The sequence below is a fragment of the Mytilus edulis genome, chromosome 6 (genome assembly GCF_963676685.1).
Source record: "Mytilus edulis chromosome 6, xbMytEdul2.2, whole genome shotgun sequence".
In the NCBI taxonomy this organism is placed as follows: Eukaryota; Metazoa; Mollusca; class Bivalvia; order Mytilida; family Mytilidae; genus Mytilus; species Mytilus edulis.
The window spans coordinates 91,583,238-91,604,620 of record NC_092349.1 but is presented as its reverse complement, the minus strand read 5'-3'; the positions used below and the strand labels follow the sequence as shown (position 1 = coordinate 91,604,620).

General features: G+C 33.3%; 2 protein-coding genes across 2 annotated transcripts; both read left to right on the top strand.

The window, feature by feature from the left end:
- Positions 1-224: 224 nt before the first annotated feature.
- Positions 225-707, top strand: LOC139526759 (potassium voltage-gated channel protein Shaw-like). Its single transcript, XM_071321926.1, has one exon. It carries the CDS (start codon positions 225-227, stop codon positions 705-707), a length of 483 nt encoding a protein of 160 aa, XP_071178027.1.
- Positions 708-5,957: 5,250 nt separating this feature from the next.
- On the top strand, positions 5,958-7,386 carry LOC139526758 (voltage-gated potassium channel KCNC4-like). Its single transcript, XM_071321924.1, has one exon. The coding sequence runs from the start codon at positions 5,958-5,960 to the stop codon at positions 6,891-6,893; it is 936 nt and encodes a 311-aa protein (XP_071178025.1). The 3' UTR covers positions 6,894-7,386.
- The last annotated feature ends 13,997 nt before the right edge of the window (positions 7,387-21,383 follow it).

Below are 21,383 nucleotides of genomic sequence, written 5' to 3'. Positions count from 1 at the left end.
GGCAATCATACCTCAGTTTCTTAATTTTAACATTAAGGTAAATTCTGTATAGTGAATTTGACCTGATTAAAGGATTAAACATCCATAATTTAGCAAAACCGTCTGTTCAAATTGATTTTAGAAATTCAGAAAGCTAAGCCTTGACAAGTTGAAACGTCAAAATTGAAAGGAAACGTAGCTGATATCCTCTCATCCGCATTCACCGTGTAGTAATTTGCTTCACCATGGAAGATGAATTAATTACATTGAATATTGGAGGAACCGTTTTCAAAACGTACAGGTCAAAGTTACTTAAATATCCCAACTCTAAACTAGGAAGTCTAACACCAGCTTCAGAACACTATTTACCTAGCAGTAAGGAATATTTCTTTGACAGGAATCCTGAGTTATTCAACGTAGTGCTAGATTATTATAGATATGATAGACAACAATTGCACATACCGAACTACATATGTGGATCAGTTCTATTACAAGAATTTGACTTTTGGGGTTTACCCTTAGTAAATATTGCTGAATGCTGTTTCCATATATATACCAAGCATGAAGATGAGGAAGATATACAGCAGAATTTGTTTACACGTCATTCTGATACACAAATATGCAGTAACCTTACAAACTCATTCAGAAAACAGCTGTGGTTAGTTTTGGACCAACCGAATTCCTCACGAATTGCACAGGTAAACAACACATTATTTTTCAATTTATAACATTAATTTTAAACACAAACGACTTGTTGTCGTCAACTTAGATTTAATCACATATTTTAAACAAACACGATGAACTCATTTTGCTTCAGGAGCATATCAAATCCCCCGGTTTTTGTGATGTGCTCCAGTTTTCTCTATGTTGTACTGTGTTTTGTATACTGTTTGTTATTTATCCTTTCAGTTTGTCAATGACTTATAAATTTGAATATCTCTTTCGTATATTCTGTCTCTTTTCAAAATAGAAGTGAAGATACAAAAGGCATATTCAAAGTCAAAAATCGAAACATAAACTAATAACGCCATGGCAAAAAATGAATATAAGGAAAGACGAGTGTACACACAAAAGTACATAAAATACAACATAGAAAACTACAGACTGAACCATAAAACCTCTATGGTGTGAAGTCCAGTTAGCCACCTTTACAAACACACCGATGTGATCTGAAGTCCAGTTAGCCACCTTTACAAACACACCGGTGTGATCTGAAGTCCAGTTGTAGTGTTGTTAATGTAGTATACGGACACGATGGTAGATCTATCTGAAGATCATCATATAGAACTGTAGTGTTGATAACGTAAGTATACAGACACGATGGTAGATCTATCTGAAGATCATCATATAGAACTGTAGTGTTGTTAATGTAAGTATACGGACACGATGGTAGATCTATCTGAAGATCATCATATAGAACTGTAGTGTTGTTAATGTAGTATACGGACACGATGGTAGATCGATCTGATGATCATCATATAGAACTGTAGTGTTGTTAATGTAGTATACGGACACGATGGTAGATCTATCTGAAGATCATCATATAGAACTGTAGTGTTGTTAATGTAAGTATACGGACACGATGGTAGATCTATCTGAAGATCATCATATAGAACTGTAGTGTTGTTAACGTAAGTATACGGACACGATGGTAGATCTATCTGAAGATCATCATATAGAACTGTAGTGTTGTTAATGTAAGCATACGGACACGATGGTAGATCTATCTGAAGATCATCATATAAAACTGTAGTGTTGTTAATGTAAGTATACGGACACGATGGTAGATCTATCTGAAGATCATCATATAGAACTGTAGGGTTGTTAATGTAAGTATACGGACACGATGGTAGATGTATCTGAAGATCATCATATAGAACTGTAGTGTTGTTAATGGAAGTATACGGACACGATGGTAGATCTATCTGAAGATCATCATATAGAACTGTAGTGTTGTTAATGTAAGTATACGGACACGATGGTAGATCTATCTGAAGATCATCATATAGAACTGTAGTGTTGTTAATGTAGTATACGGACACGATGGTAGATCTATCTGAAGATCATCATAATGAACTGTAGTGTTGTTGGTTCATGTTTTATATGCATCAGGCCGATTTAACGAAATACATTTGAGAAGACATGTTTATTCAGCATTGTTTACATTCATAATAATCTGGTACCCAACGGGTAAATACAGTCACAGATCGTACAAAACAGCCACAGCACTATTCAAAACGTATCAATATCGAATATAAGACACCACTTACTTAATATACTACACTCTTCTCTTTCTTTAGAATGAAAATAACTATTAACTGACTAGAAAATAAAACTGACTGAATATACTTTATCTTTGACTAGAATAACTACTTTCAAAAATATCAAAAATAAAAAATGAAAATTCTTATTAGAATTATTATCTTGTCAAAACTTATCTAAATCTTTTTCTGTCTATATCAAATCCTACTATCTAAAACTTTAACATAATAGCGACTGTAATAATCTTTTACAACAAACATAAAATGTCCAGATGGTAGTGGCCCTAGCAAATCAATAGCCAAGTACTGCCACGGTCCTGTAGGCAACTTTGTCGGTTCCAGCGGTTCTGGATGTGAAAATTGAGATGTTATCTGACAGCCATGACATGATTTAACATATTTCTCTACATCTTTATCCATGTTTGGCCACCAGACCTTACTTGTTAGCATCTGTTTAGTTCCTGCAATTACTAAGTGTCCTTCATGAGCTAATTGCAAGCGTTTAGCTTGTAGTGTTTTTGAAATTATAATTCTTCTTCCACGCATTACTAAATATCCTATTACACTCAGTTCGTCCTTTACAGGGTAATAATCACTCATAACAGACTGGTTCCATTAACTTGTTGAAGACAATTTCTAACTTCTGATAATTCTGTGTCCACTTTTGCTTCCTTTTCGATCTCTTGTGTTGTTAATGCTTTAGGTGTCCCTTCCATTGCGCAAAATCTTACAAATTTTTTAGCGACATTCCTTTCTTTGAATTCAGTTTTGTTAATTGCCACCAGTCGTGATAGCGCATCTGCAATATCTTGTTTTCCGGGTAAATATTTTATTTGATAATTATACGACATAAGTTTCAGCATCCATCGTTGGATTCTTGAATTCTGAGTAGATTTCAAACACTTTGTGTTATATAAACTTTCTAACGCTTTGTGGTCTGTAATAATTTCAAAATCTATTCCGTATAAATACAAATGAAACTTTTCAAAAGCCCAAACCACGGCTAATCCTACTTTTTCTGTTTTTGAGTATTTCTTTTCTGTTTCCGACAGCGCCCTGCTAGCACAACTTATAACTCGAGACATTCCTTTATTTTCTTGCACTAACACAGCACCAAGTTCCACATTGCTTGCGTCTGTAATAAGTTGAGTTTTATCTGCATCTATAATATTCTAGACTTTCTCCTTCACTGAGCGAATATTTTAGTTTTTCAAAACTTTCCTGTTGCTCTTTGCCCCATCGGAAGGCCTCATTCTGCATTGTCAATTTTTTAAGTGGTTCGGATATGGTTGCAAGATTAGGTATGCAACTTGCACTATAGTTAACTAAGCCTAAAAAGCTCTTAACTTCCGATCCATTTGTCGGCTCTGTTGCGTTTAGTTTATCCTTTACTCTTTCTTATGTCGGTCCTATTCCATTTCTTAATAAGATATGACCCATAAATGTTATTTTGTCCATAGTGAATTCACATTTGTCACCATTTAGAGTTAACTTTTTCTGACGGATTCTGTCTAAAACTAGGTTTAGTCTTTTGTCATGATCTTCTTTTGTGCGACCAAATACAACAATGTCATCTGATATGTTCAGGACACCTTCAATATCATGAAATACTTGAGATATAACTTGTTGGTATTTCTCAGGTGCGGCATTTATCCCGAACATTAAACGTTTATAACGGCAAATTCCCCTGTGTGTGACAAAAGGTCGTTATCTCACGCTAATCTTCTTCAATTTCCAATTGATGAAATCCATATCTCAAATCCATTTTACTAAACCATTCTCCGCCATTCATTTTGTACAATATTTCATCCACAGTTGGTATTGGGTGCCGTTCGCGTACTATCGCATTGTTTGCTGCTCTCATGTCAACACATAATCTTATGTCGCCATTAGGTTTAAGAACTACAATAACTGGACTGACCCATGGTGTCTGGTCATTTACTCCCTCAATGATGTCTTGTGATTCTAATTCATCAAGTTTTTTATCCACTTTTTCCCTCAATGTGAACGGTATCCTATACATTCTTTGCGCAACTGGCTCAACTTTTGAATTTATGTGTAACTTTAATTTTAAATTTTCCAATTTGCCTTCTCCTTTAAAGCAATCACTATATTTTCCTCTAATATCTTCATTTATTGAATATATTCCTAATTTCAAAACACCTAATTGTATAGCTGTTGCTTTACCAAACAAAGCTACATTTTTTTCCTTTTACAACATAAATCACCTTTTACACTTTCAGATTGACCTTTGACATTTATTTCACATGTGAATTTTCCTAACACCTCTAGTTGTGTTTTTCTACCATAAGCATATGATTTCTTTTCTGATTTTTCAGATTTACACACAAATTTCTGAATTTTCAATTTTTCCCACAATGCACTTGAAATTATATTTACTGATGCACCACTTTCAATTACACATTTTATATTTATGCCACCAGCATTAATTTCAATTTCATCATTTTTATCACTTTGATTTTTCACAATAAATGCATCATTTTTATCACTTTGATTTTTCACAATAAATGCATCATTTTTATCAATTTGATTTTTCACAATACATGCATATTCATCATCATCTGATTCCACAAAGTTGACAATACCTTTTGCACTTTTATGACCATATTTACCAGAACAATATTTTCTTTGATTTTGTTGCCCTCCTTGTTTCGTTTTACACAAGGTTCCAAAATTACCACTTGTCCCACAATGATTGCATGTTTACCTTGTGCCGGCCAAGATGGATCTTTACCGAAGTGTCCTTCTCTCCCACACCGATAACATTTTAATCCTGATTTTGGTTTGGTTTTGTTATGTCCATATTGTGTTGGTTTTCTTTGATTGACTCTATTGACACTTCCGTGACTACTTGATGGGTTGTTGCTATAACCAGTTGCACCCTGCATTTCGCGAGAATGCTTTTCAGCCATTTTTAAAGTGTTTGCAATTTTTCTTACATCATCTAAAGTCAAACCGGGTCTCTTTTCAAGAAGTCGAGTACGTAATTTATAAGAACGACATTTTTCTATGACCGGGTCCCTTACTTGTGCGTCAGGGTCTGCGTGATCACACAATACTACTTGTTGTTTCAATCCTGTGATGTATCGATCTATTGTTTCTGTTTCATTTTGTTTGATACTTCTTAAATTATAACGTTTTACTGAAAAATTTACCTTGGCATCCAAATGTTTCTTCAATGTTTTGATCGTTTTATCAAAATCGTCGTCACCATCTTCCTCCGTTAATGTGAAGTATATACCTTGTACATCGAGTCCTGCACAGCTCGTCGTCACCATATTCCTCCGTTAATGTGAAGTCTATACCTTGTACATCGAGTCCTGCACAGCGTAATAATAATGTTTTCTTTTGTTTCTTGTCGTCTACACCTTTTCCTGTTGCATACATTTCAAAACTTCTCAGCCACCGAGTCCATGATTGTCCGAGTCTATCTCCACTGACATCGAAATTTCAAACTGGATCTAAATCGATTTTAGCTGCCATTTTACAAAATTCAGCTTACCACATTAAAGTTCAATGTTTCTTCTTTATCCTCGTTGCCAATTGTAGTGTTGATGGCTCATGTTTTATATGTATCAGGCCGATTTAACAATATTTGTATAAAGCACCTCTCAATATATTGAATTCAATGTACGACTATTGTACAAATAACTAATTAGCATTTCGTTGCAGATATTTTTTGCAGTCTTCATGATGATGGTTGTTTTATCTGTATTAATGTCCTGCATGGTAACAGATACGAAATTCCGGGTAGATAGGACTCCAACATCACCACCAACTTCAACTCCAACTTCAACTAATAACCGAAACCAGCTTACACGGACTAACTCTACAACAAGCATTCGTAATGTTTCTGTAGTTCGTCCCGTGAAAGAAGAGGGGTTAGATTGGAAGATGAAGCTCTTTATAGACACTAAACCATTAGATTACATAAATTACATTGATTTTGTCACTACAGGCTTCTTTATATTAGAGTTATTTCTCCATTTTCTTGTTTGCCCACAGAAGAAACGGTTTTTGAATGACAACAACAATAAAATGGACGTTTTGTTATTTTTTGTAACATTATTGTATTGGTGTGTTACATCACAAGCAGTTGATTTTATGAGAAACAACTCGTACAGAAATCTTTTTGTTTTTGCAAATGTAATTATGATGTTAAAAATCCTTCGTATGTTTAGATTAACTAAGCTGTATACAGAACTTCGAATATTATTAATCACACTCCAAAAAAGTATCAAAGAGCTAATTTTATTGTTCGTTACGTTTGCAATATTTGCAGTTTTATTTGGGAATTTGATTTACTACAGTGAAATGTCAGAAAGTGAAACCTTTCCTGATAGTTTTATAGGAATATGGTGGTCAATTATTACCATGACAACTGTTGGGTATGGTGATTATGTTCCAAAATCTTCTATTGGTTATTTTGCTGGAGTTATAACCGCAACTACCGGTGTACTCATCATTACAATGCCGATTGCCATTATCGCGGGAAAGTTTGATGGATATTATACTGCATATAACACCAACAAAACAAAAACAAAGATGCGAGAACTCCAAAAGCAAGAACATCATAATTCAGTGGCACCCCTGTATAACACAGCGATCATGAACAAATTAAACACTGATTGAGGAAAACGAAAACATTTTGAAAGGATGAATACGCATGACTTTGTATTTGTTATTAGACGATTGAATTGTCGTGAAATATACGTTATTGACACATCTCCATTAATTGAACTCACATGAACATGAGGCCGCTGTATCCTCGCAGCTATCGAGGGTTTCTTCAGATATCAGAGTCATTTACCAGTAAATACATACTCAAACCGATGCTAGAAAGTGTACTATATTATATATTCCTTATACTATAGTTTTTCTCTAACTATTTAATTTTGGAATTGATATTTTCATTAAGTTTTTCGCAATACATTTTTTCTTGTTGTTTTTAAGTGATTCACATGTTTACATGATTTTATTTAACCTATAATATATGTCTAACTTGGGTCATGCAAAGAAGATATAGAATGGTTAGAATAGGTTTTGAAAGGTTTGATAATGGAATTTCAGATTTCCTTGCAATTCGGTATTAATATTTTATTTTTTACCCAACTGTAATTGATTCATAATTTAAACGGAATATATTAAATTTGTGCGTTTCAATATCTGTTTTTAAAACAACATTTACGAAAATATAACTAGAGGCTCTAAAGAGCCTGTGTCGCTCACCTTGCTCTATGTGAATATTAAGAACGCAGATGGATTCATGACACAATTGTGTTTTGGTGATGGTGATGTGTTTGTACATCTAACTTTACTGAACATTCTTGCTGCTTACAATTAGCTGTATTTATAATGAACTTAGCTCAGTTAAGTTTCAGTAGAAAATGTTAGTAAAAATTTACAAATTTGATGAAAATTGTTAAAAATTGACTTTAAAGGACAATAACTCCTTAAAGGGACAATTGACCATTTTGGTCATGTTGACTTATTTTTAGGACTTACTTTGTTGTACATTACTGCTGTTTACCGTTTATCTCTATCTTTAATAATATTCAAGATAATAACCAAAAAACAGCAAAATTTCATTAAAATTACCAATTCAGGGAATGCAATCTAGCAACCGGTTGTCCGATCCATCTGAAAATTGCAGGGCAGATAGATCTTGACCCGATAAATAATTTAACCTCGTCAGATTTGCCCTAAATGCTTTGGTTTTTGAGTTATTAGCCAAAAACGGCAGTTTACCCCTATGTTCTATTTTTAGTTGTGGCGGCCATCTTGGTTAGATGGGCCGTGTCACCGGACAAACCTTTTAAACTAGATACCCCAAAGATGATTGTGGCCAAGTTTGGATTAATTTGGCCCAGTAGTTTCAGAGGAGAAGATTTTTGTAAAAGATCACTGAGATTTACTAAAAATGGATAAACATTGACTATAAAAAGCAATAACTCCTAAAGGGGTCAATTGACCATTTCAGTAATTTGACTTATTTCTAAATCTTACTTTGCTGAACATAATTGCTGTTTACAGTTTATCTCTATCTATAATAATACTAAAAGTATAACCAAAAAAACAGCAAAATGTCCTTAAAATTATCAATTCAGGGGCAGCAACCCAACAATGGGTTGTCTTGTTCATCTGAAAATTTCAGGGCAGATAGATCTTGACCTGATAAACAATTTTACCCATTTGTCAGATTTGCGCTAAATGCTTTGAACAGCGGTATACTACTGTTGCCTTTAGTTATAAGCCAAAAACTGCATTTTACCCCTATGTTCTATTTTTAGCCATGGCAGCCATCTTGGTTGGTTGGCCGGGTCACCGGACACATTTTTTAGAGACCCTAATGATGATTGTGGCCAAGTTTGGTTTAATTTGGCTCAGTAGTTTCAGGGGAGAAGATTTTTGTAAAAGTTAACGACGACGGACGCAAAGTGATGAGAAAAGAGAAAATGGGTATGATTGCCAATGAGAAACTATCCACAAGTGACCAACATGACACAGAAATTAATAACTATAGGTCAACGTACGACCTTCAACAATAAGCAAAGGCCATTCCGCATGGTCAGCTATATATATAAGGCTCCGATATGACAATGTAAAACAATTCAAATGAGAAAACTAACGGCCTTATTTATGTACAAAAAATGAACGAAACACAAATATGTAACGCATAAAAAACGACAACCACTGGATTACAGGCTCCTGACTTGGGACAGGCACGTACATAAATAAATTCTTTTATTGGATCAATTTCAAATACATTTTCTTTTCTTTTTTTTAATAGCATAGCAGACAATATAAATAAAAATGGCATATTATATTCCACCGTATACCAAATGGAATGTTACAATCTTCTGATTATAGTTAATTGAATATAATTATGATCAAATATATAGGTCAGAAGAAAAAAAGTTACAAAGCGGAATACGATAGCTTCAAATTGTTTATCGAGTTTCATTCGGATACTGACTATTTAATGCATTTTAGTTTCAAAATTTAATTAAAGTTAAAGCAATTTCCTACTAAATACTTAACAGCTTTTAAAAATATTTGTTTGTTATTCATTTTTATCCATGGCGTTATCAATTTGTTTTGATGAGCTTGAATGTCACTCCGGTGTCTTGAACTTCTTTCAGAAGAAAAAAAAATCACAAAAATACTGAAGTCCGAGGAAAATTCAATCGGAAAGTCCCTTACCTCATGGCAAAATCAAATGACAAAACACATCAAACGAATGGACAACAACTGTCATATTTCTGAATGTATGTGAAGTTAGCAACCGGTTCGTTATTCGATATTCGATATTCAATATCCAACCGGCTGCTAGTAGTCAGTTTGTTTTTCAAAATTTAGCTGAAAATCATAAAAAAAAAAAAAAATTAATAACATTTAAAGCATGATTCTGATAGTTAGAGGACTGATAAAATACGTAGGAAATTGTTTCATGACCTCTTCAAGCTGTCGTTGTTTCGAATATAAACCCTTTTCTAACTTGCATATTTGTTTTGATGTAATATAAATTGTTGTCAATAAAAAAAAAACTTCAAAGATGTACTTTTATTCAGGATATTTCTTAAAAACAAAATGAAAAACCGATAACTCCAGTAAACTTTTAGGAATACAATTAGAAATATTTATGGACTCTGTATATATAAAGGTTGTGTTAGAAGGATTCCCTAGAATAATGTCATATTCGATATCTATGGAGGGCTTATAGTGTCACTTTTCAGCTAAAACTTATCAAATTGTTAGGACAAAGGGTACAGGGCAATGCTGACAGCCTCCTTATCTCTCAATCTTATTAATATTATGCAGACATTTAGTCAATAGGTAGATACAAACATGACTAAAAGGAATTTGGGTACACTTCCTGTCTCTCATTGCTCTGTGCCCTTTGTCCTAAAATTTAGATAATTTTTAGCTGAAAAAAGACAATGTAAGCCCTTCATAGATATCGAATATGACATTATTCTAAGAAATCCTTCTAAGACAACCTTTATATATACAGAGTCTATGATTTACTTAAATTTTGTGGTCATCGAAAGAACAGGGGGGTCTGACCATTATTTAAGCGGTCTCAGGTAGAGTTTTGCTACATATTTTGAATATCCAACTGGCACTTTGGGCCCTCCGTAAACATAGAAGACAGGAAGTGTACCCAAATTCCTTTTAGTCTCGTTTGTATCTTTTCGCTCTTTTGAAATATAAAAAATCATGCTTTTAATGTTCAAATATTATATTTTTTTATGATTTTCAAATAAATTTGAATATCCAACCGACTGCTAGCAGCCGGTTTGATATTGAGTATCGAATATCGAATAACGAACCGGCTGCTAACTTCACATCCATCATTTCTGACCTGGTACAGGCATTTTCAAAAGTAGAAAATGGTGGATTGAACCTGGTTTTACAGAGATCATTATATCTGAACGCTAGTTTTTCATCAGGCTGCAAATAGTTTCAATTTTATTAATGTTTTCTATATTCTATTTCAAAAAAATAAATTTAGAATTAGTGATAAATTGCCACGTATTATTTGAATAGCAGTTTTCATGATTTAGCCATACTTTTATTATATGTTTCGCAGGATTAATTTCTTTATGTTATGACAATGTAATCTCCTTTTGACTATACGCATTAAGATACTAATTAGATATAGGAAGATCTGGTATGAGTGCTAATGAGACAACTCTCCATCCAAGTCACAATTTTAAAGTCAACCATTATACACAGGCATAATTTGTTAACATTAATATCACATGAATCTCACATGAAATTCACATGAAAAATTTCACGTGAAATTCACCTCAGTCGAGCTTATACGTGAAACTCACGTGAAAATTCTCATGTGAATTTCACGTGAAATTTAGATTGACATTTTTCATGATTCATATAAATTTGAAAATTTAGATGTTATTTGAATTATTCTATCAAAACAATATATGTGAATTTAACTTGATTTTTTTACCTGATTTTCATGTGATATTCACATGAGGTTCATATAAAACTCATAAAAATTGATTTCATGTTCACTTCACGTATTAGCTCGTTTGAGGTGAAATTCATGTGAATTTAACGTGAGATTCATATAACTTTAAATTCACGTAAAATTGGTGCGAGTGAAATTTGCCTGTGTAGGTCAAGATACGGTCACACAGAACAGTAAGTATATAAGTCAAGACTAATTTCAATGTAATGAAAATATTTGAAAATCATGAATTGTTTGGTAAGGTCGATTAGCATAAAAACGCGAGATTTGGCTAGCCGCAAATGATAGGTTTAACCCACCATTTTTTTCTTTAAATGTCCTGTACGAAGTCGGGTAAATGGCCATTGTTATATAACAGTTCGTTTCTGTGTGTGTAACATTTTTGTGTTGTGTTTGTGTTGTGTTTCTGTTGTGTCGTAGTTCTCCTCTTATATTTGATTTGTTTCCCTAATTTTTAGTTTGTAACCCGGATTTGTTTTTTTCTCAATCGATTTATTAATTTTGAATAGTGGTATACTATTGTTGCCGTTATTAATCTGGATTTTTTCCCCTTATTATCTTTGCTTAATAAGTTGCTGTGCTGTGAGTACAATAAGATCGGTGATTTGTGTTTGTTTTGCCTTTGTGTGTGATATGTTTATGTCTCATGTAAATCTAAAGGGTTAACCATTTACAACTGATTCTGACAATTTGTTTTTTGTTGCTGACTGTTGCACATAAGACTTGGATTATGGAGAGTTTGGCGCTCACCCGGTCCTAATTCAGCAGACAGTGTTTGTCATTAGTCATACTTGTTTTTCTTTTATTGTTTATTGTTTTGTCTTCAATCAAGCCATTAATTTTGAATTATATCACACTTTATCACGTTTTTGACCTTTCATAGATTATATACAGTATGTTTTTCACACAAATTTATTATTAGAAGGCCGTATAGTTACATGCATGTAATACTTTGGTGGATAATCGTCTAACAATAACACTGTTTCAGGAGTGTCAAACTGTTGTTGTCTGGATTAACCTTTATTATGAACACTTATACATAAACACCAAAATATCAGAGATGTTTAAATACGAAAATATGTTATGAGCGACATGTAAATGTCCAATAGGAACATTTAATTGGAAACAAATAAATAATCCTTGCATATGAACAGAATGCAAAACCCTTAAAATACTCGTGCTTTATAACGTTAACAAGACGTAATAATTTTACACAATTGCATCTCCTTGTATGCTAATATAATTTGTGGTTGATCAAACCTAACGTCTTGCCATCACATATAAATAATCCCTTTAGAGCCACTTGATCTGATGATGATATATGCATTCAAATAAACCAATAGGTCAGTCGAATTCAGCGATGCGTTATCATCCCCCCTATAGAAAACAAAGATAGTTAAATTAACGCGTCAATCAAACACTTTGTACAAACAAAAAGTTTTTTTCTTCCTGAAAAAAATTACATTAACATTTTGGTGTGCTCATTAAGTTCATATAATTGCTTTTTGACATTGTATTGGACTCACCCTATCCTAAGAAACAATACAGAAATCTGTCAATCTTGCACAGACAAGACAAGACAAGACTATTGTATTCTTTAAAACCACTGTACACACATTGGTACAAAGAATGAAATAATAATACATAGTATACAAAATAAAGTGTGCACATGACAAGATAGGAATGTTACAATTAGCCCAGGTGGTCGTGTGGTCTAGCGGGGCGGCTACAGTGCAGGCGATTTGGTGTCACGATATCACAGTAGCATGGGTTCGAATCCCGGCGAGGGAAGAACCAAACATTTGCGAAAGCAAATTTACAGATCTAACATTGTTGGGTTGATGTTTAGACGAGTTGTATATATATTTTAATCTAGCGGCGTACTACAGTACATGATATATAAGGCATGAAGATGTTATTGTTACAGATCAGCTAAATTATCTATAGTAAAGGATCCTACAAATTAATGTGATATACAGTCACAGAATATATATAAATATATAAAAACGCCTCTTGGCTAGTGCTCCATATCAGCCCTTATCATGGTTCCGATTCATTGACGATATTGATTTCAAATAGACAGATTCACAAGAACATCTACGAGTTACATCAAGAACGGAACCATTATAACGGACCTTCATACCAAAAAAACGGACAAACATCAATTCCTTTCTCCTAAAAGTTGCCATCCTAAACACTGCTCCCGTGGTATCCCATTCAGCCAGGCATTGCGAATCAAGAGAATATGCTCTACTGAAAATACGAAAAATGCTAGACTTGGACAACTTCGTAAACATCTAGTTGTTCGAGGATACAATAACAACATTATTGATAGCGCTTTCGAAAGAGCTAACAAAACTAGTCGCCAAGAACTTCTTGAGTACAAAGATAAGAATAAAGCAGCTAACAGAACACCCCTTGTACTCACTTACCATCCTGATTTTAAAAATGTGTCATCCATTGTTCAGAAGCATTGGAAAATTATAGAAAATGATTTAAATCTAAAAAAAGTATTTTCTTCACCACCAGTCATGGCCTGCAGAAGACCTAAAAACATCCGTGACAAATTAGTGACATCTGTATTAACCAAGCAGCCTAATCCATCGCCCGGTTGCTACAAACAATGTGGTCGAAGGAATTGTTTGTGTTGTAAAGCTGCCAATACAAGCAGTTCTTTCATCAGCTCCGTTACTAAACAAAATTATACCATCTACTCTAATTCCAACTGTAAAACGGAGAACTCAATTTATATATTAACATGTGACATTTGTGGCATTCAGTATGTGGGAGAAACAATGGACAAATTTAATATTCGGCTCAATAACCATCGTTCATCGTACAAAACCAACAAAAACTGTCCTCTCACAAGACATCTTCGTTCAACGAAACATCCTTTTGATAATGTCACTTTCCAAATTATAGAAGTCAACACCGAATGGGACACCACGGCGAGAAGGAGAAGAGAAAACTTTTGGATCCACCAACTCCACACTTTAGAACCTGATGGTCTTAACGAAAAAGACGAAAAAAGATACAGGAAAGATAAAGAATAATTTAAAACAAAGCATCGTCCTTTTTATCCCGTAATATTGGCCAATGGACGTTGCTAACTTCAACTACCAATTATGTATTTTTAAGGTAGCTAAATCCAAGTGCAAAATGTACATTGAGCTGCAAAATTTTCTTATTTTCAAAGCAGCTAAATGCAAGAGGTCACATACATTGAGCTGCAAATTTTTCTTATTTTGAAGGCAGTTCAGTGCAACATAGACGTTGAGCTGCAAAAGTTTCTTATCATCTACATCCGATTTCACCTGGATAGATGCACGCTTGATAAAGCTAGTTGGTCTAGCGAAATATTGCGTTTATTTTCATCATTTTGTAAATATTTTAAACATTCTTACATTTACAGTGTGTTAAAATTACATTGTTAGGCAATCTATAATTTTATTTGTGTAATTGAATTAATCTCTGTACTGATTAATCCACACTCCCATAGATTTGTATGTCATGTGCTGCTATTTATAGGCACTTATATATATATATATATATATATATATATATATATGATATACAACTCGTCTAAACATCAACCCAACAATGTTAGATATATATATTTATGAGAGCCCAGATGGTCGTGTGGTCTAGCGGGACGGCTGCAGTGCAGGCGATTTGGTGTCACGATATCACAGTAGCATGGGTTCGAATCCCGGCCAGGGAAGAACCAAAAATTTGCGAAAGCAAATTTACAGATCTAACATTGTGGGGTTGATGTTTAGACGAGTTGTATATACATTATGTACACAGCCATGTATCACCATCATTGATGGCGATCCGATTGATACATCTGTTGTAGAGTTGTCACTGACTCGGACGTACTTATAAATATAATTATTTTCTGTGACTGTATATTACATTAATTTGTAGGATCCTTTACTATAGATAATTTAGCTGATCTGTAACAGTAACATCTTCATGCCTTATATATCATGTACTGTAGTACGCCGCTAGATTAAAACTGACGAGGAAAGGTAACACACGGCCAGCGAAAGCTATTTTATGAGAGCCCAGGTGGTCGTGTGGTCTAGCGGGACGGCTGCAGTGCAGGCGATTTGGTGTCACGATATCACAGTAACATGGGTTCGAATCCCGGCCAGGGAAAAACCAAAAATTTGCGAAAGCAAATTTACAGATCTAACATTGTTGGGTTGATGTTTAGACGAGTTGTATATATATATATGTATATATGAGTCTGAAAGATTGTGTAACAATACCGATAAATAGATGGAAAACAAAACACTAACAAGTGTTGAATATCATTGCACAAAGATGGAAAAACTGAACAGATGATATAAATTATACAATAATTTATATCATCTGTTCAGTTTTTCCATCTTTGTGCAATGATATTCAACACTTGTTAGTGTTTTGTTTTCCATCTATTTATCGGTATTGTTACACAATCTTTCAGACTCATATAATTTTTCCTGTTTGTGTAGTATTGTCAATTTTGATGATCCAATACCTATTAAGTTTACTGGTTGGTAGATTCGTATAGACTCTATATATGTATATATATATATATTTTCAATTTTATATATACAAGAAGTTATTATAATAGAAAAACAAATAGACAAAGGCTAACCAGGAAGACCTGCTACTGAATTTATAACCTTTATAAATTTGCATATATTTTTTTACTTATTTCTATGTGTTGTTTGGAATAATTTACAAATGGAGTAGGTTCAGTAAGACCCCTTTTTGGCCCCAAAATATAGCAATTTTACAAAATTGTTAAATGTAAACCTTTAGTTATTTATTGGACAGTAGAATGCTTCTGCTACATAAATATGGGCTGTTTTTTGACAATACAATGCACATATATCCGGTACTAGCACCATTAAGTCATGCTAAATTACTGAAATCCTCATAATTCTAGCATTTTAGTAAAATTTTAGACGGTTTTCGTGTAAAACGAAAGTGGCCGCATTCGTGTTCATCCTTAATATTGAAATGTAAGTTGTATTTTATGATAATACATAACATATATAAAGGTTGAGGATGAACACGGATGCGGCCAATTTCATTTTTACCAAAAACCATCTGAAAAGTGACATTTTTCCGCATATTAGGTAGATTTTTCATGTTTGAGCTTGAATCGGATCGTTTTTAATGACTAAATCTGTTAAAATCTTTCACATAAACTAATTAATTCAAATTAAATACACACTTAAGTGTGTAAAAAGTGGTCAAAATCTTTCGTCTGATGAACCTGAAATTTGAGGCCAAAATCGGTCCTTACCGGACCTACTCCTTTAATTATATTTACTCTATTACAATAACAGTTATCCAAAAACAATTTTCTTGAGTCGTCTAGAGATCTACAATTCAAAAGAAAGTGAAATTCATCACCTAATTCTTGACATTGACATAAATTACAACATCTCATTTCTCTATCTAAACCTATCCATCTTCCAGTTTAAATTGGTAATCTATGATTACCAGTTCTAAATCTACAAAATGTAACCCTATCTCTATCTGGTAATATATCTAAATATTTTTCGAATTCAAACTTATCCTTATATAATCTATATGAAAAACCTTTTGACGAATTACATATATCTGAACGCCAGTCCTGTTGAAATTGATCCAATAGCTTCTGTTTTAAGCTATTACTCAACCATTTTGTGCTAAAGCCAGTTTGTGCTAACCAGATATTACTACATGTATCAAGAATATTTTTGATAAACATAACCCATTCAGACTTACAATTATTCTGTGAATATTTTAAAAACATAAAGTTATACAAAATGTGTGACAACTTATTTTCTTTGCCGTGGACAATTCTATACCAATAATTTACCATACGTATACCATACAGATGATCTTGATGATGTTGGTCCTCTTTTAGATACAAGATTCCGGACAAAACTACACATATTTTCAATTAATTTAAAAAAGAAGATGTGGTATGGTTGCCAATGAGACAACTATCCACAAAAGACCAAAATGACACAGACATTAACAACTATAGGTCACCGTACGGCCTTCAATAATGAGCAAAGCCCATACCGCATAGTCAGCTATGAAATGCCCCGATAAGACAATGTAAAACAATTAAAACGAGAAACTAACGGCCTTATTTATTTAAAAAAAAATGAACGAAAAACAAATAAGTAACACATAGACAAACGACAACCACTGAATTACAGGTTCCTGACTTGGGACAGACACAATGCTTTTACATAATTCGTAATAAATTGATTCTTTCATTGATTTGTTTCATCACCATTGTCTACATACATTCCTTTACTAATCATCACCATTGTCTACATACATTCCTTGACTAAGCATCACCATTGTCTACATACATTCCTTGACTAAGCAAGGCATATGACAGTTGTTATCTATTCATGTAATGTGTTTGAGCTTTTGATTTCTCGATTGGACTTTCCGTTTTAAATTTTCCTCATAGTTTGGTATTTTTGTGAGCTTCTTTTGAATTCTCATCTGGAGCAATTTCCTTAAATAGGATTCAAGGTTCCGAAAACCCAGTTCTATCACAAACGCTTAATTTTTATATTGCCTGCATTTTACACACATTTAACATAATTACGTTTTAGATTTGGTTCTTACTTCTAATTAGACAGTGGTTTTGCAATTAAATGTACATATAACATGTTACTTTAAAGAAAAGAGGTGTTTATTACCTTGTCTATGTGTTCCAATTATCATGATGAATTTCATATTTATATCAAATGAATCATATTTCTTATCAAGAGTTATTTTTAGTTGTTTGTGCACATGCTGAGTGAATATAGTAACACATCTGTCATATAAATAAAAACTTTAGAACATCTACTTTTAAAAAAGAAGATTCAGTATGATTGCCAATGAGACAAATATCCACAAAAGACCAAAATGACACAGACATTAACAACTATAGGTCACCGTAGGCCTTCAACAATGAGCAAAGCCCATACCGCATAGTCAGCTATAACGGCCCCGATAAGACAATGTAAAACAATTCAAACGAGAAAACTAACGGCCTTACTTATGTAAAAACAATGAACGAAAAACAAATATGTAACACATAAACAAACGACAACCACTGAATTACAGGCTACTTTGTTCTTTTGTTTGCATCTGCCATGTTTACAGTAGTGCAAATATGACAATATACACAACAGCAACGCGATAGTAGATTACCGACGTTGACATCCAATCATTTCATTATAAATAGGCAAACCACTGACAACCCAAAACAAATGGTATACAATATACATTTCATTATTTACGATCGAACAGAAAATATAAAAACTGTTCATTTTAGCCATGCAGTTCAAAAAAATGATCTTACAAAAAAAACCCTGTTATTGGTTTTCTTTTTTGAATGAAGAACACAATAAATAGAGGGACACAACATTAGGAGAGAGATTGTTTGAAAACTAATCATCATATGACCGTGTAGAACGCCACATGCGGGGTGTCGGCTATGTTTGACATGGGGTGGCAATTTTGAAGCGACGAAAAAATAACAAGGTAAGTTCAAGCATCAAAATTTCTTATTTTCAGAACTCTCAGTACCATATAATGTATTGCACGGAAGGAACCACAACATAATCTATTTTCTGAAAGCAGAAGCAGTCGTTTTCAGTGCTCAGTTTTCTCAAACACCTCGACCTAGTTTTCCGTGTTGCAGATTTTGAGGCTTTATATGCAAATTTTTGTATAAAAAACTACTTTACAAAACTACCCTCCGTATTATTTATATAGAATTGTATTCCTCTCATGGACTTCTACCAAATACCAGTTTCTTACTGAAAATTAATTGGTGTTAAAACTATTATTCGTCAGAATATAAAGTGTCGCTCGGGGTGTCAGATTTTGCATCTCAAGGGGTAGAGGCTTGTCATAAAAAAAATATATTTTCTTGTAAATCGGTCTCTATCTGATACTTTTTTTATTCAAACACACCTACACTGTTATGATGACAAATTACAAACTTATGATATGTCATTTGGTCCATATTTTAGTCTTATAAGTAATGTGCATTTTATTGATAAACATAGCAAATATAGCCTCAAAGTAGAAAAATAATTGGATATGCATATAAGTGTAATGTTATTTGTTTTACATTATACCTTTAAATAACAAAAATATTAACAAATACACGTAAGAATATGAAAATTACACGTATGAATGAAGAAGGGTGTAACCGATTTATTATCAAATCATTATGATTTAAATTAAGTTGCATAGGAATAATTAATTAAATGCTTTGAACAGACCAATCTTTAATCTTTCTATGATTTTTTTTTATATCAATTGCGTAAATGCAAATGTATATTCGAGATCGTAAATGATTTTGTAAATTTTTTATTTAGTATCTGTATCAGTTAATTTTCACCCAAATAGATTAGTTGATGTTTAGACATTATATAAATGCATAAACGTATATATATATTCTTGTTAAAGTAATGGAATAACGAGAAGGATTTGAAATAGACCACGAAGAGAAGGTTGGCGAGCAGTTTGTATGTCATGTGTGTACCAAAAGACATAAGCACGAGTCATCCCTTAATAAGCACCTAAGGATACATAACGGAGAGGAGCATCCTTGTAGGAAATGTGAAAAATCATTCCGTACCATGGACCTATTAAAAAACACAAAAGAAGGACACACACATAAAAAAACTACCAACCTTTGTGCTGAGTGTGGTGCTTGGTTTAATTAAAAAATGGCATTGAATAATCATGTGAGGTTTAAGTATAGACAAAAAACATTGGTGTGTTCAATTTGTGACAAGAATTTTAAAGACAACTATGCTTTAAAACGCCACCAGGAGTCGCATATAAAAACAAAGAAGAATGTCCTAATTGCAAACAATACTTCAGGGATGTTGTACAGCACCTTAAAAATGGTAAAGTTAACAATAAAAGAACAAGACAGTATGAATGTGACATCTGTAAAAATATTGTTTTGTGCAAAACATTTGCAGAAGCATTTAATTTGTAAGCATCAAAATCCAGAACAATACAGATGCGCTTGTGGGAAAACATATTCGTACTCCAGCTCACTGAGGAGGCACGAACGAATGTGTCCAAACCATTTATCTTGAAGCACAATATCTATAACGGCTATAACGGCAGGGATAGTCTATACCATTTCAATTTTCGATGAACAAAGTTCAAAAGACCTGGTGATGAAGTATGATGCAGTTTGGCTGGTGCAGGTTTCGGGCAGATCTTAAATTGAGGACTATTTTGTGATTTTCCCTCAGGTTTGGGTTTATTGAGCCAAAGCCCTGACTATTTTCTGAACATAGTAGTGACGGAAATCATTTACCAGCTTTAAAACTAAATATTTTGAGCCATTTTTTTACTATGAATGACATTAAAAGCACATGTTTATAAGACTAAAAACAGGCAAAATGAAGTACCCTTATTTTGTCATAGTAAAGAAGTTGTGTTTGAAATAAAATGTATCATATGAAGATTAATTTACATGCGAATATATCTTTTTTTTTTATGACAAGCCTCTACCCCTTGAGATGCAAAATCTGACACCCCGAGCGACACTTTATATTCTAATGAATAATAGTTTTAAAAACAATTAATTTTAACTAAGAAATAGGAATTTGGTAGAAGTCCATCAGAGGAATACAATTCTATATAAATAATACGGAGGGTAGTTGTGTAAAGTAGTTTTTTATCCAGAAATTTGCATATAGAGCCTTAAAATCTGCAACACGGAAAACTAGGGCGAGGTGTTTAAGAAAACTGAGCACTGAGAACGACTGCTTCTGCTTTCAGGAAATATATTATGTTGTGGTTCCTTCCGTGCAATACATTATATGGTACTGAGAATTCTTAAAATAAGAAATTTTGATGCTTGAACTTACTTTTTTACTTTTTTGTCGCTTCAAAATTGCCACCCCATGTCAAACATAGCCGACACCCCGCATGTGGCGTTCTACACGGTGCATATGATCAAGCAATATAAGCAGGATTATGCTTTTTATTTAAATTTAATAATACATAGGTTTTGATTTTCAACATCCTCAATTCGCCGTTTCAAAATCTAATGCATCCTGGATAATATTTCCAAAAGTGTACATCAAAAC

Bases quoted from the DNA above. Each gene is read 5' to 3' on its own strand.
- LOC139526759 (XM_071321926.1), top strand. From the start codon at position 225: ATGGAAGATGAATTAATTACATTGAATATTGGAGGAACCGTTTTCAAA.
- LOC139526758 (XM_071321924.1), top strand. From the start codon at position 5,958: ATGGTTGTTTTATCTGTATTAATGTCCTGCATGGTAACAGATACGAAA.